General features: G+C 43.7%; 1 protein-coding gene across 6 annotated transcripts in view; it reads left to right on the top strand.

Moving 5' to 3' along the window:
- Positions 1 to 24,943, top strand: part of RAD50 (RAD50 double strand break repair protein) — a 277,285-nt gene that overhangs the window by 102,771 nt on the left and 149,571 nt on the right. For all 6 annotated transcript variants that reach the window (XM_077265952.1, XM_077265950.1, XM_077265955.1 and 3 more), the window contains 2 exons: positions 9,372 to 9,547; positions 12,899 to 13,136. In XM_077265952.1, coding sequence (XP_077122067.1) covers positions 9,372 to 9,547; positions 12,899 to 13,136 — 414 coding nt within the window. The remainder of the gene's footprint in view (positions 1 to 9,371; positions 9,548 to 12,898; positions 13,137 to 24,943) is intronic.

Raw genomic sequence — 24,943 nt, 5'->3', positions numbered from 1 at the left:
TGTCAGAGATTGAAGCAACGTTTAACAGGTTAACAGCATGCAGTGATCCTCTCCACCCACAGCTGTTAAAGGCACATAATGGCTGATTAAATCAGCCATCATATGCCGTGAAAGATGCGGGCTCAGCGTGCATGGCCGAATGAAAGGCAGGGACATGACATTTGATGTACATGTACGTCAAAGGTGGTGAAGAGGTTAAAGCCTTTTGAGGCCTTGTCATTAGCCCCTTAACCCCTTTCTGACATTGGACATACTATCCCGTCGAGGTGGGGTGGGCCCGTATGACCACCGACAGGATAGTACGTCATATGTGATCGGCCGTGCTCACGGCTATCGCACTATCGCAGCTGACATCCGGCACTATGTGCCAGGAGCGGTCACGGACTGCCCCCGGCACATTAACCCCCGGCACACTGCGATCAAACATGATCGCAGTGTTCCGGCGGTATAGGGAAGCATCGCGCAGGGAGGGGGCTCCCTGCGGGCTTCCCTGAGACCCCCGAAGCAACGCAATGTGATCGCGTTGCTCAGAGGGTCTCTTACTTCCTCCTCCCTGCAGCAGGCCCGGATCCAAAATGGCCACGGCATCCGGGTCCTGCAGGTAGGTGGCTTCACAGCGCCTGCTCAGAGCCTGGAGGAGCTGTGCACGTCAGATCAGCGATCTTACACTATAACATGATGCCCCCCCTGGGGCAATGTTATAGTGTAAAAAAAAATATATATATTCACATGTGTAAAAAAAAAAAAAAATAAATTCCCTCCCCCAAAAAATATATTGTTCCTATAAATACATTTCTTTATCTAAATTAAAAAAAAAAAAAAACAATAAAAGTACACATATTTAGTATCGCCGTGTCTGTAACGACCCGACCTATAAAACTGTCCCACTAGTTAACCCCTTCAGTGAACACCGCAAAAAAAAAACCGAGGCAAAAAACAATGCTTTATTATCATACCGCCAAACAACAAGTGGAATAACACGTGATCAAAAAGACGGATATAAATAACCATGGTACCGCTGAAAACGTCATCTTGTCCCGCAAAAAACGAGCCGCAATACAGCATCATCAAAGAAAAAATAAAAAAGTTATAGTCCTCAGAATAAAGCGATGCAAAAATAATTATTTTTTCTATTCAATAGTTTTTATCGTATAAAAGCGCCAAAACATAAAAAAATGATATAAATGAGGTATCGCTGTAATCGTACTGACCCGAAGAATAAAACTGCTTTATCAATTTTACCAAACGCAGAACGGTATAAACGCCTCCCCCAAAAGAAATTCATGAATAGCTGGTTTTAGGTCATTCTGCCTCACAAAAATCAGAATAAAAAGCGATAAAAAAATGTCACGTGCCCGAAAATGTTACCAATAAAAACGACAACTCATCCCGCAATAAACAAGACCTCACATGACTCTGTGGACGGCTGCCAATCATAAAAATCCTCTAAAAAAACCCGCTATAAAAGTAAATCAAACCCCCCTTCATCACCCCCTTAGTTAGCGAAAAATTAAAAAATTAAAAAAATGTATTTATTTCTACTTTCCCATTAGGGCTAGGGTTAGGACTAGGGTTAGGGCTAGGGTTAGGGTATGTTTCCACGTTCAGGAAACGCTGCTTGTTTGACGCTGCGCAGCGCTGCAGTGTCAAACAAGCAGCGTCCAGATGTTCCAGCATAGTGGAGGGGATTTGATGAAATCCCGTCTCCACTATGCGTGGAAACCCGCACGCGGCGGCCCTGCGACTACGGACATGCTGCGCGTCTTTTCAGATCGCAGCATTCCCGTACACCTTGCGGGGACGCAGCGTCCCCGCAAGGCATATCACAGGGCCCTATGGGACAGAGCGATCATCCCGGATGTGAAGAGTTAACACATCCGGCATGATCGCGTCCCATTAAGGGGGCGGGGCTTAGCGCTGAGCGGCTTTGCCGCTCCGGCGATACCGCCGCCCATCCGTACCGTGGAGTCATACCCTTAGGGGCACATCAGGGGCTCTCCAAACGCGACATGGAGTCCGATCTCAATTCCAGCCAATTCTGCGTTGAAAAAGTAAAACAGTGCTCCTTCCCTTCCGAGCTCTCTCGTGCGCCCAAACAGGGGTTTACCCCAACATATGGGGTATCAGCGTACTCAGGACACATTGGACAACAAGTTTTGGGGTCCAATTTCTCCTGTTACCCTTGGGAAAATACAAAACTGGGGGCTAAAAAATAATTTTTGTGGAAAAAAAAAAAGATTTTTTATTTTCACGGCTCTGCGTTATAAACTGTAGTGAAACACTTGGGGGTTCAAAGTTCTCACAACACATCTAGATAAGTTCCTTGGGGGTCTAGTTTCCAATATGGGGTCACTTGTGGGGGGTTTCTACTGTTTAGGTACATTAGGGGCTCTGCAAACGCAATGTGATTCCTGCAGACCAATCCATCTGTCTGCATTCCAAATGACGCTCCTTCCCTTTCGATCTCCCGGCCATGCGCTCAAACGGTGGTTCCCCCCCCCCCCCACATATGGGGTATCAGCGTACTCAGGACAAATTGGACAACAACTTTTGGGGTCCAATTTCAACTGTTACCCTTGGAAAAATACAAAACTGGGGGCTAAAATATTATTTTTGTGGAAAAGAAAAAATAATTTTTATTTTCACGGCTCTGCGTTATAAACTAGTGAAACACTTGGGGGTTCAAAGCTCTCACAACACATCTAGATGAGTTCCTTAGGGGGTCTACTTTCCAAAATGGTGTCACTTGTGGGGGGATTTCAATGTTTAGGCACATCAGTGGCTCTCCAAACGCAACATGGCGTCCCATCTCAATTCCTGTCAATTTTGCATTGAAAAGTCAAACGGCGCTCCTTCCCTTCCGAGCTCTCCCATGCGCCCAAACAGGTTTACCCCCACATATGGGGTATCAGTGTACTCAGGACAAATTGTACAACAACTTTTGGGGTCCAATTTTTTCTCTTACCCTTGGGAAAATAAAAAATTGGGGGCGAAAAGATCATTTTTGTGAAAAAATATGATTTTTTATTTTTACGGCTCTGCATTTATAAACTTCTGTGAATCACTTAATGGGTCAAAGTGCTCACCACACATCTAGATAAGTTCCTTAGGGGGTCTACTTTCCAAAATGGTGTTACTTGTGGGGGGGTTTCAATGTTTAGGCACATCAGGGGCTCTCCAAACGCAACATGGCGTCCCATCTCAATTCCAGTCAATTTTGAATTGACAAGTCAAATGGCGCTCTTTCGCTTCCGAGCTCTCCCATGCGCCCAAACAGTGGTTTACCCCCACATATGGGGTATCTACGTACTCAGGACAAATTGTACAACAACTTTTGGGGTCCATTTTCTCCCTTTACCCTTGGTAAAATAAAACAAATTGGAGCTGAATTTTTTGTGAAAAAAAGTTAAATGTTCATTTTTATTTAAACATTCCAAAAATTCCTGTGAAACACCTGAAGGGTTAATAAACTTCTTGAATGTGGTTTTGAGCACCTTGAGGGGTGCAGTTTTTAGAATGGTGTCACACTTGTTTATTTTCTATCATATAGACCCCTCAAAATGACTTCAAATGAGATGTGGTCCCTAAAAAAAAGGCGTTGTTAAAATGAGAAATTGCTGGTCAACTTTTAACCCTTATAACTCCCTAACCAAAAAAAATTTTGGTTCCAAAATTGTTCTGATGTAAAGTAGACATGTGGGAAATGTTAGTTATTAAGTATTTTGTGTGACATATCTCTGTGATTTAATTGTATAAAAATTCAAAGTTGGAAAATTGCGAAATTTTCAAAATTTTCGCCAAATTTCCATTTTTTTCACAAATAAACCCAGGTAATATCAAAGAAATTTTACCACTATCATGAAGTACAATATGTCATGAGAAAACAATGTCAGAATCACCGGGATTCGTTGAAGCGTTCCAGAGTTATAACCTCATAAAGGGACAGTGGTCAGAATTGTAAAAATTGGCCTGGTCATTAACGTGCAAACTACCCTTGGGGGTAAAGGGGTTAACGACCAGAGGTATTTTCATTTTTGCTTTTTTGTTTTTTGCTCCCCTTCTTCCCAGAGCCATAACATTTTTTTATTTTTTGGTCAAAATGACCACGCGAGGGCTTTTTATTTTTGCGGGATAAGTTGTACTTTTGAATGATACCATTGGTTTTAACATATCGTGTACTGGAAAATGGGAATAAAATTCCAAGTGCGGTGAAATAGCAAAAAAGTGCAATTCCACAGTTATTTTATTTGTTTTTCTTTTACTATGTTCTCTAAATGCTAAAACTGACCTGCCAATATGATTCTCCAGGTCATTACGAGTTCATGGACACCAAACATGTCTAGGTTCTTTTTTTTATTTAAGTGGTGAAAAAATCCAAACTTTGGTTTAAAAACAAAAACAAAAAAAAACCCTCAACTTTTCGTGATTTGGGGCTGGGTGATGGCTTATTTTTTGCGTGCCGAGCTGACGTTTTGATCTATTCCACTTTGGTGTAGATACAATCTTTTGATTGCTCGTTATTGCATTTTATTGCAATGTATCGGTGACAAAGCAAAACTTAATTCTGGCATTTTGAGTTTTTTTAATTGTTACGCCGTTTACCGATCGGGTTAATTCTTTTTTACGTTGATAGATCGGGCGATTTTGAACTCGGCGATACCAAATGTGTGCATGTTTGATTTTTTTTTTATTATTATTATTTTGAATGGGTGAAAGGGGGGGTGATTTGAATTTTTATTTTTTTTAATTATTATTATTTATTTATATAGCACCATTAGTTCCCTGGTGATGTACATGACAAAGGGGGTTACATACAGAGTTATAGATATCGTTTACAGTAAACGAATTTACAGTGACAGACTGGTACAGAGGGGAGAGGACCCTGTCCTTGTGGACTTGCATTCTGCAGGATAATGGGGAAGAGACAGGTCGGGGGTGCAGCAGCTCCGGTTGTGGTGAGGAGGCAGCGGAGTCAGTGCAGGCTGTAGGCTTTCCTGAAGAGATGGGATTTTAGGTTCCGTCTGAAGGATCTGAGGGTGGTGGATAATCGGACGTGTTGAGGCATGGAATTCCAGAGGATGGGGGATATTTGGGAGAAATCTTGGAGGCGGTTGTGTGAGGAACGAATAAGTGTGGTGGAGAGTAGGAGGTTTTGGGAGGATCTAAGATTGCGTTAGGGAAGATATCATTAATTCATTCTCCCCTGCTCGCCGGCAGAGCAGGGGAGAAGGGATGACAGCGGGCTTCAGCACCACACGCAGGGGAACAGCGCTTACAGTAGCGCTACTTCGCACGGTTGCCACACGTGTGCAGCACGTAGTACACACACGGACACTGATATCTCTGGTACAGGACATATCAGGACTTATGAAACTGGCCTTACTTTTAACCCTTATATCTTCCTAACAAAAAAAAAGTTTCCAAAATTGCAAAATTGTGCTGATGTAAAGTAGACATGTGGGAAATGTTACTTTGTTAAGTATTTTGTATGACATATCTCAGTGATTTAAGGGCATGAAAATTCAAGGTTTGATAATTGCGAAATTTTCAGAATTTTCGCTAAATTTCCGTTTTTATTTGTTTTTGTTTTTTTTTTTACAAATAAACGTAAGTCATATCAAAGGCATTTTATCACTAACATGACGTATATCACGAGAAAACATTGTCAGGATCACCGGGATCCATGGAAGTGTTCCAGAGTTATTACCTCATAAAGGGACAGTGGTCAGAATTGTAAAAATTGGCCCAGTCATTAACATGTAAACCACCCTCAGGGGTTAAAATTATAGACTGTTCATGTCTTTGACAGTGGGCAAACTTACAAAATCAGCAAGAGATCAAATATTTATTTCCCCCACTGTTTGTAATTTACATATATACAATATATATACAGTGCCTTGCGAAAGTATTCGGCCCCCTGGAACTTTTTAACCTTTTCCTCATATCATGCTTCAAACATAAAGATACCAAATGTAAATTTTTGGTGAAGAATCAACAACAAGTGGAACACAATCATGAAGTTGATCAAAATTTATTGGTTATTTAAAATTTTTGTGGAAATTCAAAAACTGAAAAGTGGGGCGTGTGATATTATTCGGCCCCTTTAACTTAATACTTTGTTGCGCCACCTTTTGCTGTGATTACAGCTGCCAGTCGCTAGGGGTATGTCTCTATCAGTTTTGTACATCGAGAGACTGAAATTCTTTCCGATTCTTCCTTGGCAAACAGCTCCAGCTCAGTGAGGTTTGATGGAGATCGTTAGTGAACAGCAGTTTTCAGCTCTTTCCACAAATTCTCGATTGGATTAAGGACTGGACTTTGACTTGGCCATTCTAACACCTGGATACATTTATTTGTGGACCATTCCATTGTAGATTCTGCTTTATGTTTGGGATCATTGTCTTGTTGGAAGGCAAATCTCCGTCCTAGTCTCAACTCTTTTGCAGACTACAACAGGTTTTCTTCAAGAATGGTCCTGTGTTTGGCTCCATCCATCTTCCCATCAATTTTAACCATCTTCCCTGTCCCTGCTGAAGAAAAGCAGGCCCAAACCATGATGCTGCCACCACCATGTTTGACAGTGGGGATGGTGTGTTCAGGGTGATGAGCTGTGTTGCCTTTACGCCAAACATATTGTTTAGCATTGTTGCCAAAAAGTTCGATTTTGGTTTCATCTGACCAGAGCACCTTCTTCCACATGTTTAGTGTGTCTCCCAGGTGGCTTGTTGCAAACTTTAAACAACACTTTTTATGGATATCTTTGAGAAATGGCTTTTTTCTTGCCACTCTTCCATAAAGGCCAGATTTGTGCAGTGTACGACTGATTGTTGTCCTATGGACAGACTGTCCCACCTCAGCTGTAGATCTCTGCAGTTCATCCAGAGTGATCATGGGCCTCTTGGCTGCATCTCTGATCAGTCTTCTCCTTGTTTGAGATGAAAGTTTAGAGGGACGGCAGGGTCTTGGTAGATTTGCAGTGGTATGATACTCCTTCCATTTCAATATGATCGCTTGCACAGTGCTCCTTGGGATGTTTAAAGTTTTGGAAATCATTTTGTATCCAAATCCGGCTTTAAACTTCTCCACAAAAACAGTATCATGGACCTACCTGTTGTGTTCCTTGGTCTTCATGATGCTCTCTGTGCTTCAAACAGAACCCTGAGACTATCACAGAGCAGGTGCATTTATACGGAGACTTGATTACACACAGGTGGATTATATTTATCATCATTAGGCATTTAGGACAACATTGGATCATTCAGAGATCCACAATAAACTTTTGGAGTGAGTTTGCTGCACTGAAAGTAAGGCTATGTGCACACGTTGCGGATTCGGCTTAGGAATTTCTGGTGCGGATTCTGTCTTTCCTGGCAGAAAACGCACCTGCGGTTTTTTGTGTGGTTCCGCAGCATTTTTTTGTGCGTTTTTGCTGCGGTTTTCTTGCGGATTTGCTTCGTTTTTTACCCCTGCGGTTTTCTATAATGGAATGGGTACAAAAACGCTGCAGATTCACAAAAAAGAATTGACATGCTATTTCTTTAAAACCCCAGCGTTTCCGCAGCGGATTTTCCGCAAAGTGTGCACAGCATTTTTTTTTTCTCATTGATTTACATTGTACTGTAAATCAATTGCGGATCTGCAGCGTTTCTGCACTGCAAAAAACGCTGCGGATCCGCAGAGAATCCGCAACGTGTGCACATATCCTAAAGGGGCCGAATAATATCGCACGCCCCACTTTTCAGTTTTTTAATTTCTACAAAAATGTAAAATAACCAATAAATTTCGTTCAACTTCACAATTGAGTTCCACTTGTTATTGATTCTTAACCAAAAATTTACATTTGGTATCTTTGTTTGAAGCATGATATGTGGGGAAAAATTGAAAAGTTCCAGGGGGCCGAATACTTTCGCCAGGCACTGTATATGCGCTCTCTGATAAACCGTATTTCACAATCCATCATAACAAGACATCGAGACTCATACATGTGTATTTTGTCTCTGAGATTCCTTATTGAAAAACAATGTTGGGACTGATTGCTGTGGTCTCATGTTAATCGGCCAATACTACTCTCAGGCGTAAGGAAACGGAAGAGGGAGTCACAGACAGATTGTGCTGAGCTTTCTAGCATGTCTTTTACGTCACGTTGCTGCTGCTCACTGTGTACTAAAAAAAGAATGAAGAGCAGTAATTCCTCTGTACTTTGTATAGGAGAGATCATAGCCGCTTGTCTCCTCCCACCAGCTCAGAGTCAATTGCAAACTAGAGAGAGTGCCTACAAAGAGAAAAACTGCTGAAAATGCAGAATACATGTAATAGTCATAAATAATGTTTTTCCTCATGTATACAAACAAGACACCTCAGTCTGAAAGTTACTTGAAAGCACGTTTACTCTTTAAGTCAACTCAGAATGGTTGTGTACACCAGTACACCCCAAAGTGCGTTTTGGCAAAGCTTCATCAGAGTGCAAATGTATGTTTTGGAATGTAAATATCAAATAAGGGGTGCCACAACTCTTGTTTTCTGTGTGCATTGCAACTAGTGTCTGTCCCTCCTACAATTAGGTTCATGGAAAGCTGACAACTGATTAGGCAGCCTGCAGAGTGGGGGGCACTATGGTAAATGTAGAAGAAAAGTCATATATTAGTTAGAAACTGTTTAACTCCTCACGCACACACACATAATGACGTGCACTGCAAAATATTAATAATGATAATAATAATTTTTATATAGCGCTAACATATTCCGCAGCGCTTTACAATTTGCACACATTACCATCGCTGTCCCTGATGGGGCTCACAATCTGAATTCTTTGGAATTTGGTAGGAAACCGGAAAACCTGGAGGAAACCCACGCAAACACGGGGAGAACATACTAACTCCTTGCAGATGTTGTCCTTGGTGGGATTTGAACCCAGGACTTCAGGGCAGCAAAGCTGCAGTGCTAGCCACTGAGCCACCGCACTCAAGGTTACACTTGAAGTGTGTGATATGCAGTGAGTACATTACAAGATGGTTTGCCCTGGCTTGTGTGTCACTGATGTATTTTAATTCTGATATATAGGGAAAAATAAAACATCTCTACGTATGAATATTCTAAAGATAAGGTGTGTAATGCATTATATTCTAACAAAGCTGAATCCGTTCCATCATAACACTCCCAACATTTCTGCAGAAATAAGCAACGTTCTGATTTCAATCCTGTTTCAGTGATGACACACGAGTGTACACTTTAGTTGTTGCATGTTTGTCATCACTGAAACTGTGCATTACTGAAACTGTGACTTGTAATTTCCTCATTCTACAAACATAAAAAATTCTTCCACTGTTATTTAATCAGCTGTTTGTTTTTGTTTGTTTTTTAATTTATCTCAGGAAGGAGCTGATTTCAGCCGAACAGAATAAAAACCACATGAGCAATGAACTACGAAAAAAAGAAGAACAGTGCACATCATATGAAGACAAAGTCTTTAATGTGTGTGGTAGTCAAGACTTTGACAGCGATTTGACTCGTCTGCAGGATGATATAGAAAAAACCTCTAAACAGCGGGGTGAGGTGCTTTGCTTACTCTATTTTAGTTGGGTCTTCAGTGTGTTTGTTAGTGTATGCTTGTTTCACCATTTTATTTTTTGAATGAAGCTGTTCTATAAAATAAAAGGTATGAACATCTTCAGAGGCATTTTTTCTTATTTAGTTGCATATATGTTGGCCTAAAAATAATTTTTGTTAATTTGTGATTTCATCAAAGTTCAGCTCAACTTTGATGTGGTGTCTGGTCTTAAATCAGTACAGTGGGAGTTAAATAAGACCGGGAAATCAGTTACAAACTCCCCATCAGTACGAGCTGACGTACAGATTCTCAGTTATTGCCATTCTGCAGCCAGCAATGGGGAGGGACACAAACAGCCTGTAAAAGCCAAAGGGTCCCATATATTTATTGTGAAAGTTATTTTTTCCAAAATTCATGCAGTTTAAAAAAAACGGCGCCATGACATCACCTCCATCATTCATGTGACCTTCTTAAAGCCAATCTATGTCCTCCGGGTTGCTGTTTCCATGTAAGTTGCTTGCCTCTAAGGCCAGTGACAGCATGTGATGTCATCGCTGTCAGAATAGCAGGGCCCACTGGTGTGGCAGGGGATTTTTCTTTTATAATTCAATGTTTTTATTGATTTTTCAGAAAAAAAGGATCATTCATATACAACGAATAATCAAAATCAGGGTATGGAGAATAATAGGAAACAAGTTTCTTAACATGTAGAAAACCCGAGATGATTCAGTGACCTAATACCACTGAATTAATAATTACACATATATATATGTAACTAGCTGTTTCCAGCCAGCTAACGCTCGGCATGCTCATTGCTATCTAATTAACGCTGCTAGTGATTAAACTAAAGTAAATAATGACAACATTCAATAGCGCTTACGCAGGTGGTAAATTAACTTAAAATGAAGTTAATAACAATAATAATAATTAATAATCAGAATAATACTAATACATTTTATTCACAGTGTAAAATCAAAAGCAAACTGGATTCGTGTGGTAATGTGTGGGGACAGAGCCTCGTGTGGTAATGTGTGGGGACGCAGCCTCATGTGGTAATGTGTGAGGACAGAGCCTCGTGTGGTAATGTGTGGGGACAGAGCCTCGTGTGGTAATGTGGGGGGCAGGATTATGTGTGGTAATGTGGTGGAGGCAGGATTATGTGTGGTAATTATTATGTGTGGTAATGTGGTGGGGGGCAGGATTATGTGGTAATTATGTGTGGTGGGGGTGGGATTGTGTGGTGATGGGGTAGGGGGCGGAGCTACTGTGCAGGGGGCGGGATTATGTGGTAATATGGTGGGGGGGCGGGATTATGTGTGGTAATGTGGTGGGGGCGGGATTATGTGTGGTAATGTGGGGGGGCGGGATTATGTGTGGTAATGTGGTGGGGGGGCGGGATTATGTGTGGTAATGTGGTGGGGGGTGGGATTATGTGTTGTGATGGGGTGGGGGCGGAGCTACTGTGCAGGGGGTGGGATTATGTGTGGTAATGTGGTGGGGGGCGGGATTATGTGTGGTAATGTGGGGGGGCGGGATTATGTGTGGTAATGTGGGGGCGGGATTGTGTGTGGTACTGTGGTGGGGGGCGGGATTATGTGTGGTAATGTGGTGGGGGGCGGGATTATGTGTGGTAACGTGGCGGGCAGGATTATGTGTGGTAACGTGGTGGGGGGCGGGTTTGTGTGTTGTAATGTGGGGGGCGGGATTATGTGTGGTAATGTGGTGGGGGGCGGGATTATGTGTGGTAATGTGGTGGGGCGGGTTTGTGTGTGGTAATGTGGTGGGGGGCGGGATTATGTGTGGTAATGTGGGGGGCGGGATTGTGTGTGGTAATGTGGTGGGGGCTTGATTGTGTGTGGTAATGTGGTGGGGGGGCGGGATTGTGTGTGGTAATGTGATGGGGGGAGGGATTGTGTGTGGTAATGTGGTGGGGGGGCGGGATTGTGTGGTAATGTGGTGGGTGGCGGGATTGTGTGTGGTAATGTGGTGGGGGGGCGGGATTGTGTGTGGTAATGTGGGGGGGCAGGATTGTGTGTGGTAATGTGGTGGGGGGGCGGGATTGTGTGGTAATGTGGTGGGATTGTGTGTGCTAATGTGGTGGGGCGGGATTGTGTCTAATAATGGAGTGGGGGGCGGGATTGTGTGTGGTAATGTGGTGGCGGGATTGTGTGTGGTAATGTGGTGGGGCGGGATTGTGTGTAATAATGGAGTGGGGGGCGGGATTGTGTGTGGTAATGTGGTGGCGGGATTGTGTGTGGTGATGTGGTGGGGCGGGATTGTGTGGTAATGTGGTGGCGGGATTGTGTGTGGTAATGTGGTGGGGCGGGATTGTATGTAATAATGGAGTGGGGGGCGGGATTGTGTGTGGTAATGTGGTGGCGGGATTGTGTGTGGTAATGTGGTGGGGCGGGATTGTGTGTAATAATGGAGTGGGGGGCGGGATTGTGTGTGGTAATGTGGTGGCGGGATTGTGTGTGGTGATGTGGTGGTGGGGCGGGATTGTGTGTAATAATGGGGTGGGGGGTGGGACTATGTGTGGTGATGTGTGGGGGCGAAGCTACTGTGCAGGGGGCGGGATTAGCGAGTAATCACGATGCCTCTTATATAGATAGCTAGATATAGATATATAGATAGATAGATATAGATATATATAAATATATAGATATATTACATATATATAGAAGGATAGAGGGGGAGGAAGGAGTCTGGGGAAGTTAAAATTCAAAGACCGTGAGGACCCATCTGATGAATAAACAGCTTGAGATACACAGTATGTGAAAAGGGAATGGAGGGGTCGGAAACAGAGGGGTCGGAAATGTATTTTAGAAGCCTAATTAGGAGCAAAGAGAAGAGAGGAGATAAGTCATATATATATTTATACCTCAAAACTCTGATCAGCTGTGGAAGAGGATTCCCAGTGAAACCACTTGGAAGCAGTTACATTAATCTTAGCCTGAATTTGGGCTATCAAACTTGTTTGAACTCTAGGTACACACAGAGCTCAGATTCACCTGCTTCCTGATGCACACATTCGGACTGATAGCTGTGCCTGCAGATTGCTGGACAGCTTTTAATAAAAAAGTATGTGTTTTATATTGTGACACTACACACAGAAAGCAATACATTATTTAAAATTACCGTAATTTAAAATTATTGGAATAAATTTTGTTTTTCCTTTGGATGATCTTATGCTGCAGGCAGTAAGCTAGCTAGCATAGGTTGATCTAGAGTTACAGCTTCAATCTCTGTTAATTTGTTATGAGTTCTCCATCTCTATTTTTTTTTTTATATATATCAGACTACCTTGGCCACGCTGTCTTCAAACGCTGTAATATTTATACTCTCTTACAGCAATGTTGGCTGGGGCAACTGCAGTATACACACAATTCATCACTCAGCTGACAGAGGAGAACCAACCTTGCTGTCCAGTTTGCCAACGAATCTTTCCTTCTGAAGCTGAGCTGCAGGATGTAATTAATGACATGCAGTCCAAGCTTAGGCTGGTTCCAGATAAGCTGAAGAATACAGAAACCGAACTGAAAAGAAGAGAAAAAAGAAAAGATGAGATGATGGAGCTGAAACCAATGAGGCAAGTACAGCACAGTCTCTTTTACCTGTTCTTTGTATCTGCTTTTAAGGGTGCATTCACACATAGAGATTTCTGCCCAATCAGACTAATATCAACTTATGTTGATTTGTGCAACTGGCTTATTTAATAATAAATCTTTAAAGGGCCACTGTCACCCCCTCCAGCCGTTATAAACTAAAAGAGCCACCTTGTGCAGCAGTAATGCTGCAGTCTAACAAGGTGGCTCTTTTAGTTTTTGATTCAGTTATTCCCTCAATAAAGCGTTTTAAAATTTGTACAAAATAACCTGTCCTTAGACCTGGAGGCGGTCCGAAGCTTCCTCTGTGAATTTCCCAACGGCCGTCACTCTTCTCTTCTGGGGATGTGGTCGCCGCCCCCTGCGCGCTGTTTCTTCTTAAATCCGGCGCCTGCGCTGTGCGTGCCTGCCTGGGGCAGGCGCAGTCTTGATTGTCCTTCATTGCTCAGATCCAGGGTGCCTGACTGCGCCTGTGCCGGCAGTGCGGCAACCCTGTTGCTGAATCCCCGCCCCGCACTGTGTTATTCATTATGCACAGTGCGGGGCTGGGGTTCCTGGGCATGCGCACTGCGCTGTTCAGACGCTCCCCCGGTCCCCCGCCTTCCAGCGTTGTAATTTACGGCTGCTTCATTCCAAACGCTGGCAAGGAAACCTGTATATTACGGCAACGCTGGAAGGCGGGGGACCGGGGGAGCATCTGAACAGCGCAGTGCGCATGCCCAGGAACCCCAGCCCCGCACTGTGCATAATGAATAACACAGTGCAGGGCGGGGATTCAGCAACAGGGTGGCCGCACTGCCCACACAGGCACAGTCAGGCACCCTGCATCTGACCTATGACGGACAATGAAGACTGCGCCTGTCCCAGGCAGGCACGCACAGCGCAGGCGCCGGATTTAAGAAGAAACAGCGCGCAGGGGGCGGCGACCACATCCCCAGAAGAGAAGAGTGACGGCCGTTGGGAGATTCACAGAGGAAGCTTCGGACCGCCTCCAGGTCTAAGGACAGGTTATTTTGTACAAATTTTAAAACGCTTTATTGAGGGAATAACTGAATCAAAAACTAAAAGAGCCACCTTGTTAGACTGCAGCATTACTGCTGCACAAGGTGGCTCTTTTAGTTTATAACGGCTGGAGGGGGTGACAGTGGCCCTTTAAGAAAATCTGTGTCCTCTGCAAAAACACTGAAACAATTTGGTTAGTTCACATTGCTTACCATGTGCATTTTGCATCTATTTTATTTCGAAATGTGCAAGACTAGTACACTCTCCAGTGTTTGATCGTTACGTCTGTCTGTCCAATAGACATAGAAGGCATGTATTTCTAACATAATTATAACTGTAAAAGCCATTAAGCAAAAAACCACAAGTGTTTTTTTATGTCTGTTAAGTCTGTCAGTAGGATCTACCCTCCTAAGCCATCTATATGGGCATGCAGGTTATAGAAAGTCGAATAAAATTATATCTTGATATCCGTAATCTGGCTTCTTATTCCCGTGAAATTCATATTTTCTTAACCCTTATCCGACATATGCCGTATGTATACGGCATCACGGAGCAGCATTCCTGCAAACCGCCTTATAGATGCGGCACTGTGATTGGGCAGATGTAACACAGGTACACAGATGCAGTGACACAGACGCGCAGAGCAAGGGTTAAACAATTATTCACTTTATCAACCCAGGAATGAACTCCTCCCAGGGAGAATACAAGGAAAGTACAGTTAAAGAGCTGAGGGTTAAACAGGATAACAGTACTTCTAATTAACAGTTTATCAGTTTCAATTATCGTAACTCGGCTATCGTTTCTCCCTGAGTCCGATGGCTGTCTGGCTGCCGGCTGCGGCCGGTGCTGAGTCTTCCGGCTTCCACGCCTGCGACAAACGGTCCTTCTTCTGGCGGCAGCGAGCGACCACAGCAGGCAGTCCATTCAACTGCCTGGCAGCCGGGAGTCTTTCACAACAACCTCCCGCTCGGCGTGCTCTGCAGGAAGGGCTCTCGCACAACAATCTCCTGCTCGGTGTGCTCTGCAAACAGGAGTCTCGCACAACAATCTTTTGCTCGGCGTACTCTGCTCTGTGCTCCCAGCGATGGTCCCCGGTCCTTCCTGCACTTGTCCTCTTTCGCTGCTGAGCGGCCTAAGGCTATGTGCACACATTGCAGATTTCTTTGCGGATCCGCAGCAATTTTGGACATGCAGAATTGCACCAAATCCGCAATGTAGTGCCCAGCCAATGTTAATCAATGGGAATTACAGAATTGTTGTAAGAACAAGTGCGGATTCGCAGCGTTTTATTTTCCGCAGCATGTCAATTCTTATTGCGGATCTGCAGCCTTTCTGCACCCATTGACTACCATTGAGTCAGTGGATGTGCGTGCAAAAAACGCAGAAAGGCAGGAAGAAGAGTGTGTTTGAGGAGATTATCTGTGCGTAGAAGATGTGTGTCTGCGTGGGTGTGCGGGTCTGTGTAGGCAGGCATCGTCTCATGGGACTGCTCCCATCCGGCTATGTCTGCTGTCACATTGAACAGTGACAGCATTAGCAGATGATGGGGCAGTAGTCCCATCGGACGATGGCTGTGTTCAATTGTAAAAAAAAAACATACAACATACAGTACACATGCTCACCAAACACCTAGTGCCCGACGCCCTCGTTCTCCTTTAACAAAAATAAAATAATAAACCAACCTTTACTTACCTTTTTGCCGTAGTCCATTTAATAACAAGTGTTCCACGGCGATCTCCCGTGTAGAACAGTGACATCGGGTGATGTCACTGTTCTACAGAGCCTCCGGCGATGTACTGACAGGAGGTAATCCTCCGCAGTGTATCCCTCCGCCGTCGGGAGAGAGGTCACCTGAGTTCATGCTGTCACCGGCAACGCTGTGTGAGAAAATTCTCACTCAGCGTTGCCGTGAAGTGAGAGCCCGAGCTCCGGTAACCTCTTCAGTGATGCACTGCAGGAGCAATTATCTCTTGTCAGTGCAAGGCGAGAGGCCCTGTAGAACAGTCACATCTCCCAATGTCACTGTTCCACAGGGAAGATCGTCATGGAACACTCGTTATTAAATGGACTAGATAGTGGCCCAATTCTAACGCATCGGGTATTCTAGAATATGTATGACAGAACTTGTTCAGTAAACGTAGCATATAGCACAGCCCATGTAGCATATAGCACAGCCCATGTAGCATATAGCACAGCCACGTAGCATATAACACAGCCACGCAGTATATAACACAGCCACGCAGTATATAGCACAGCCACGTAGCATATAACACAGCCCACATAGAATATAGCACAGCCACGTAGCACAGCCACGTAGCATATAGCACAGCCACGTAGCATATAGCACAGCCACGTAGCATATAACACAACCACATAGCATATAGCACAGCCACGTAGCATATAACAGCCCACGTAGTATATAGTACAGCCACGTAGTATATAACACAGCCACGTAGTATATAGCACAGCCATGTAGTATATAGCACAGCCACGTAGCATATAGCACAGCCATGTAGTATATAACACAGCCCACATAGCATATAACAGCCCACGTAGTATATAGCATAGCCACGTAGCATATAGCACAGCCACGTAGCATATAGCACAGCCACATAGCATATAGCACAGCCACGTAGCATATAACAGCCCACGTAGTATATAGCATAGCCACGTAGCATATAACACAGCCCACGTAGCATATAGCACTGCCCCGTAGCGCATAACACAGCCCACGTAGTATGTAGCACAATCCATGTAGTATATAGTACAGTCCACATAGTATATAACAGCCACGTAGTATATAGCACAGTCCACGTAGTATATAGCACAATCCACATAGTATATAGTACAGTCCACGTAGTATATAACACAGCCCACGTAGTATATAGTACAGTCCACGTAGTATATGACACAGCCCACGTAGTATATAGTACAGCCCACGTAGTATGTAGCACAGTGCACGTAGTATGTAGCACAGCCACGTAGTATATAGCACAGCCACGTAGTATATAGCACAGGCACAGCCCACGTAGTGTATAGCACAGCCACATAGTATATAGCAGCCACGTAGTATATAGCAGTGTGGGAACCATATGCCTGTTAAAAAAAAAATAATTAAATGAAAAAATAGTTATATACTCACCTTCCGGCGGCCCCCGGATCCAGCCCAGGAGTTAGCGATTCTCTCGCCAGGTCCATTCCCAGTGATGCTTTGCGGCAATAACCCGTGATGACGTAGCGGTCTCGTGTGATCCTACGTCATCTGGGGTCATTTCGCAAAGCATTACTGGGAATGGAGCTGCCGAGAGCATCGCAAGGATGGGGAAGGCTTCGGGGGCCGCCGGAAGGTGAGAATAGCACGATTTTTTATTTTTTTTTATTATTTTTAACATTATATCTTTTTACTATTGATGCTGCATAGGCATCGGGCACGACCAATCAACGACGTGGAAACAGGAAGTATTTGTGTTGGTTTGTTATTTTATTTTTATTACAGGAGAACGAGGACGTCGCATGGATTGGGTGAATAATAAATATGGGAAATGGTGGTGTTTTATTTCATTAAAATACTTTATTCTGGCTGTGTCTTTATTTAACCCCTTAACAACTATAGGATTACTAATGGATAGGTGTCTTATTGACACCTCTCCATTACTAGGCCACAGCTATTACCCCACTTGCCACCGCTAGTGATGAGCGAGTGTACTCGTTGCTCGGGTTTTCCCGAGCACGCTCGGGTGACCTCCGAGTATTTATGACTGCTTGGAGATTTAGTTTTCATCGAGGCAGCTGAATGATTTACAGCTTCTACCCTGCTTGATTACTTGTGGGGATTCCCTAGCAACCAGGCAACCCCAACTTGTACTCAGCCTGGCTAGTAGCTGTAAATCATTCCACTGCCGCGATGAAAACTAAATCTCCGAGCAGTCATAAATACTCGGAGGTTACCCAAGCGTGCTTGGGAAAACCCGAGCAACGAGTACACTCGCCCATCACTAGCCACCGCTACAGGGCAAGTGAAAAGAGAGAGGCTAAGTGCCAGAATTGGCGCATCTTAGAGATGATGGGCATACATGAATTGGCCAATTTATGTGCTAAGAACCTTCATTTTCATTCATTTCCAGAAGTAAAAAACAAATTTTGGAAAATATTTTTTTTTTGAGTAGTAAAATCTAGATGATATGTTTTTAATGTTTTTCTGTGTTTTCACATGGCCTAAACTTATACATAGTGCTGCTGTGCATTATTTTTTCCATATAATGCAGTATTATTTTGGAAGTGCATCTGAACAGCAAGGTGGATTGCTGTTGAGGGGAGATGGAGAGAAAAAAAAAAAATCTATAAATCTTCAGCACAGCGAGTGTGCGCGAGCTGAGTGTGACCTGAGCGTAAGTGTGAACGGCGGTAAGTGTGTGACTTGTGATTCAGTGACTTTGGAATCAGGGAGTTTCCAAGGGAGGAATTGCTTCTGTTTTTTTTTTTTTTTTATAATTAATACTTTGTATTTATTTTTAATTAAAGTTTCTGTGTGGTGCAATCCCCATTAGGAAATGTGCTCCACAATTGTTAATGCCATCCAGTGCACATCTTGCCACATGTATGCAGTCCTTGACCAGCTGGTCGAGGGTGCATACTGCTGTGCGAGATGTGAGCACATTGTGCATTTGGAAACTCAGATACTGGATCTAAATGTGCAGCTGGCAACACTGAGATCCATAGACAATATGGAGAGGAGTCTTCTGCTCACAGAGCAGACGCTCAATGGGATAGATGAGGAGGGGGATGGTAGGATGGAGCTGCAGGACAGTGTGGCAGTTAGCTGGGTGACAGATAGAAGGCGGGGTAGAGGGAAGAGTGCCAGGGAGGCTAGTCCTGATCTGGCACACCCCAATAAGTTTGCTAAGTTGGCAGATGAGGGGGGTGCCAGTACAGGGGTAGCACTGCTGCAGCCAGGCATGTCCTCTGAAAGCCGGAGGAGTGACTGCTCCAGTAAGGAGGGAAATAGGAGAGCAGGGCAGGCCAGACAGGTGCTGGTAGTGGGGGACTCAATTATTAGGGGAACAGATAGGGCAATCTGTCACAAAGACAGGGATCGTCGAACGGTGTGCTGTCTACCTGGCGCTCGAGTCCGACACATCGCTGATCGGGTGGACAGATTACTGGGAGGGGCTGGTGAGGACCCAGCGGTCATGGTGCACATTGGCACAAATGACAAAGTTAGAGGTAGGTGGAAGGTCCTTAAAGATGATTTCAGGGAATTAGGCTGCAAGCTGAAAGCAAGGACCTCCAACGTGGTATTTTCCGAAATCCTGCCTGTACCACGTGCCACGCCAGAGAGGCAACGGGAGATTAGGGAGGTTAATAAGTGGCTCAAGAATTGGTGTAGGAAGGAGGGGTTTGGGTTCCTGCAGAACTGGGCCGACTTCTCAGTTGGCTACAGGCTCTACGCTAGGGACGGGCTGCACCTCAATGGGGAAGGGGCAGCTGTGCTGGGGGAGAAAATGGTTAGAAGGTTGGAGGAGTGTTTAAACTAGGGATTGGGGGGGAGGGTATTCATTTTATAGGAGGGGAAGATAGTGCAGATAGAGACCTGGGCACAAATAAGGAAGTTGGGGGTGGCGGTGGCATGGGGGGTGGGGTTAGAACAGTTAGTAATTTAAGAAAGAATAGAGGTACAGAGAGTAACATCAAGTGCATGTATACTAATGCCAGAAGCCTCGCCAACAAAATGGATGAATTAGAACTAATGTTGTTGGAGCATAATTATGACATGGTGGGGATATCTGAGACGTGGCTGGATGAGAGCCATGACTGGGCTGTTAACTTGCAGGGCTATAGCCGGTTCAGAAATGACCGTACAGATAAGCGAGGGGGAGGGGTGTGTCTATATGTAAAATCTTCCTTAAAACCCATCCTGCGTGATAATATAGGTGAATTTAATGAAAATGTAGAGTCCCTGTGGGTGGAGATAAGGGGAGGGGGAAAAAATAATAAATTACTGATAGGGATTTGTTATAAATCACCAAAAATAATGGAAGCAATGGAGAATATCCTCGTAAAGCAAATAGATGAAGCTGCGACTCAAGGAGAAGTCATTATTATGGGGGACTTCAACTACCCTGAAATAGATTGGGGAACAGAAACCTGCAGTTCCAGCAAAGGTAATCGGTTTTTGACAACTATGAGAGACAATTACCTTTCACAACTGGTTCAGGACCCAACAAGGAGGGGGGCACTGCTAGACCTAATATTAACCAACAGGCCAGACCGCATATCAAATATAAGGGTTGGGGGTCACTTGGGGAATAGTGATCACAAAATAATAAGTTTTCATGTAACCTTTAATAAGATGGGTAGTAGGGGGGTGACAAGGACACTAAACTTCAGGAGGGCAAATTTCCAACGGATGAGAGAGGATCTTGGTGCAATTAACTGGGACGATATCCTGAGACACAAAAATACACAAAGAAAATGGGAGACGTTTATTAGCATCCTGGATAGGACCTGTGCACAGTATATACCGTATGGGAATAAACATACTAGAAATAGGAGGAAACCAATATGGCTAAATAGAGCTGTAAGGGGCGCAATAAGGGACAAAAAGAAAGCATTTAGAGAATTAAAGGAAGTAGGTAGTGAGGAGGCATTAAATAAATACAGAAAATTAAATAAATTCTGTAAAAAGCAAATCAAGGATGCAAAGATTGAGACAGAGAGACTCATTGCCAGAGAGAGTAAAAATAATCCCAAAATATTCTTTAACTATATAAATAGTAAGAAACTAAAAAATTACAGTGTTGGCCCCCTTAAAATAATCTGGGGGAAATGGTGGATGAGGATGAGGAAAAAGCCAATATGCTAAATGACTTTTTTTCATCAGTATTTACAAAAGAAAATCCCATGGCAGCCAATATGACTAGTGATAATAATTCCCAATTTAATGTTACCTGCTTAACCCAGCAGGAAGTACAGCGGCGTCTAAAAATAACTAAAATTGACAAATCTCCGGGCCCGGATGGGATACACCCCCGAGTACTGCAGGAACTAAGTACAGTCATTGATAGACCATTATTTTTAATCTTTAAAGAGTCCATAATAACAGGGTCTGTACCACAGGACTGGCGTATAGCAAATGTGGTGCCAATATTCAAAAAAGGGGCAAAAACTGAACTCGGTAATTATAGGCCAGTAAGCTTAACCTCTACTGTGGGTAAAATCCTGGAGGGCATTCTAAGGGATGCTATACTGGAGTATCTGAAGAGGAATAACCTCATGACCCAGTATCAGCACGGGTTTACTAGGGACCGTTCATGTCAGACTAATTTGATCAGCTTCTATGAAGAGGTAAGTTCCGGACTGGACCAAGGGAACCCAGTGGACGTAGTGTATATGGACTTTTCCAAAGCTTTTGATACGGTGCCACACAAAAGGTTGTTACATAAAATGAGAGTAATGGGGATAGGGGAAAATATGTGTAAGTGGATTGAGAGCTGGCTCAGGGATAGGAAACAAAGGGTGGTTATTAATGGAGCACACTCGGACTGGGTTGCGGTTAGCAGTGGGGTACCACAGGGGTCAGTATTGGGCCCTCTTCTTTTTAACATATTTATTAATGACCTTGTAGGGGGCATTCAGAGTAGAATTTCAATATTTGCAGATGACACTAAACTCTGCAGGGTAATCAATACAGGGGAGGACAATTTTATATTACAGGATGATTTATGTAAACTAGAAGCTTGGGCTGATAAATGGCAAATGAGCTTTAATGGGGATAAATGTAAGGTCATGCACTTGGGTAGAAGTAATAAGATGTATAACTATGTGCTTAATTCTAAAACTCTGGGCAAAACCGTCAATGAAAAAGACCTGGGTATATGGGTGGATGACAAACTCATATTCAGTGGCCAGTGTCAGGCAGCTGCTACTAAGGCAAATAAAATAATGGGATGTATTAAAAGAGGCATAGATGCTCATGAGGAGAACATAATTTTACCTCTATACAAGTCACTAGTTCGACCACACTTAGAATACTGTGCACAGTTCTGGTCTCCGGTGTATAAGAAAGACATAGCTGAACTGGAGCGGGTGCAGAGAAGAGCGACCAAGGTTATTAGAGGACTGGGGGGTCTGCAATACCAAGATAGGTTATTACACTTGGGGCTATTTAGTTTGGAAAAACGAAGACTAAGGGGTGATCTTATTTTAATGTATAAATATATGAGGGGACAGTACAAAGACCTTTCTGATGATCTTTTTAATCATAGACCTGAGACAGGGACAAGGGGGCATCCTCTACGTCTGGAGGAAAGAAGGTTTAAGCATAATAACAGACGCGGATTCTTTACTGTAAGAGCAGTGAGACTATGGAACTCTCTGCCATATGATGTTGTAATGAGTGATTCATTAATTAAATTTAAGAGGGGACTGGATACCTTTCTGGAAAAGTATAATGTTACAGGGTATATACACTAGATTCCTTGATAACGCGTTGATCCAGGGAACTAGTCTGATTGCCGTATGTGGAGTCGGGAAGGAATTTTTTTCCCCATGGTGGAGTTACTCTGTGCCACATGGTTTTTTTTTGCCTTCCTCTGGATCAACATGTTAGGGCATGTTAGGTTAGGCTATGGGTTGAACTAGATGGACTTACAGTCTTCCTTCAACCTTAATAACTATGTAACTATGTAACTATGTATGGCAGCTTGCACATGTTCACACTTAGGAGGTGCTGATCAGTCTTTTTGTATATTTAACTATTGGATGTTGGCTGCATCCAGCCTGATTGTGCACTCCTCCCATTGACCTGCAGGTGGCCGTAATCAGCTCTACTTGCCCATAAATTGTAGGCTAAACCCAGGAGTAGACATGAGTGTCCAAAATTGTAGGTTGATAGTCCAAGAGAAGGCATGTACAGTAGAGCAAGGACCCATCAGAGGGAGGTCACCTTGTCGTGGTTCATAGGCATACATGAATTGGCCAATTTATGTGCTAAGAACCTTCATTTTCATTCTTTTCCGTAAGTTAAAAAAAAAAAAAATTCTTGAGTAGTAAAATCTAGACTATATGTTTTTAATGTTTTTCTGTGTTTTCACATGGCCTAAACTCATACATAATGCTGCTGTGCTTTATTTTTTCTATATAATGCAGTCTGGCTGCTTGCACATGTTCACACTGAGGGTACGTGTCCACGTTCAGGAAACGCTGCGTTTTTGACGCAGCGCTGAGCCGCAGCGTCAAAAACGCAGCGTCCAGATGTTACAGCATAGTGGAGGGGATTTAATGAAATCCCGTCTCCACTGTGCATTAAAAAACGCATGCGTTTTTCCCGCAAAAACGCACAAGCGGTGCGTTTTTTCAGAACGCAGCATGTTGCTACAATGAGCAAAACACGCAGGAACACCGCAGGTGACCTGCCAGTGACCTCAGGTGCATTTTTGGTCAGGATTTTACCTGCATAAAATCCTGACCAAAGCCTGAAGCAAACCTGAACGTGGACACATACCCTTAGGAGGTGCTGGTCAGTTTTTTTTGTATATCTATCTATAGATAGATATACCTATAGATCTATCGATAGATAGATCTATAGATAGATATTCACTTATATTTGCTTTGTGTGTGTAAACATTATATTAGAACATGGTATGTGATGATATTATGGTCTTCAATGGAGTATGTAAAAGAAGAGGTTGGACAAGGAAATTACATCACAATTCTTTTATTTTTGTTAAATAATATATATTTAGCTTGCAAAAACGTATACAAATCCGCATGAAAATCCACCTAAAAACTGCATCAAATCAACGCGGATTTTCAACTGCATTTTCTTCCAGGAGAGGAAGAATCTGAGCAGAAAATTCCACAGACAAATCCGCAATGTGTGCACATACCCTAACACTACCCGCAGTGCAACGCAGGTCAGCACTCTTGCCTTTCTCTGGCGGGAACCTACTCTCTTCCCGCGTAAAATCCCTTATCCTCTTCTAGCTCACCACGCCCCCTCTCTGCAGGTCATGGGTCTCCTTCGTCCTCAATTTCCTTCCCCCCTGCAACAACAGGCTCGGCCCCAGCAGTTTCGGACCTGGAGCTCTGTCAGCACCCACAGCCCGGTCTTCTCCCTTACATCGGCTCATGCTGAAAAAAACAAAACAATCAAGCTCCCGCTCAGCTCTGTCTTCTGTTAACGGAAATATAGAGATCGCTTCCACGTTACTGGTAGTACAGTGGGTTTGAAAAAGCACTATAGCTCCTCGCCCCCCAAAAGAAATTCAGCAAATTTTGCACTGCCAAATCCAAATTCCCCGTTTTCTGACCCCCACAGTTTGCCTAAACCACATTTAACGTCCACATGTTTGGCATTTTTGTAGCTATGACAGCCCGACTAATTAACAGGTGCATGTCTCCAAAAGCACAAGCTGGGCATAATGTACTGTTGACTGCAATGTATGGGCAGCACAATGGCGGTTTGCAATTTTCACTCAGCAACATCCACTGCTGCTTGTTTCTGGGAAACACCCATGGAGTCAAAATCGTCACTACATCTATAGATAAATTCCCAAAGGTGTATAATTTCCAAATGGGTTCACTTGAGAGTGGATTCTGCTCTTCTTGCACTTAGGGGCCCTGTATATGAAGTTCGCAAACTAATCTAGCAAAATCTGCGCTTCAGCAGGAAAATAGTGCTCCTTCCCTCCCGAGTCTCTCCATATGGCTAAGCAGTACTGTACAGCCACATATAAAGTATTTCGACGTTTAGCAGAAATTGTGGGACACATTTTGGTGCCATTTTTAC

Source organism: Ranitomeya variabilis, chromosome 5 (genome assembly GCF_051348905.1).
Source record: "Ranitomeya variabilis isolate aRanVar5 chromosome 5, aRanVar5.hap1, whole genome shotgun sequence".
Taxonomy (NCBI): Eukaryota; Metazoa; Chordata; class Amphibia; order Anura; family Dendrobatidae; genus Ranitomeya; species Ranitomeya variabilis.
The sequence above is the reverse complement of the archived record's forward strand: the minus strand, read 5'-3'. Positions and strand labels throughout refer to the sequence as shown.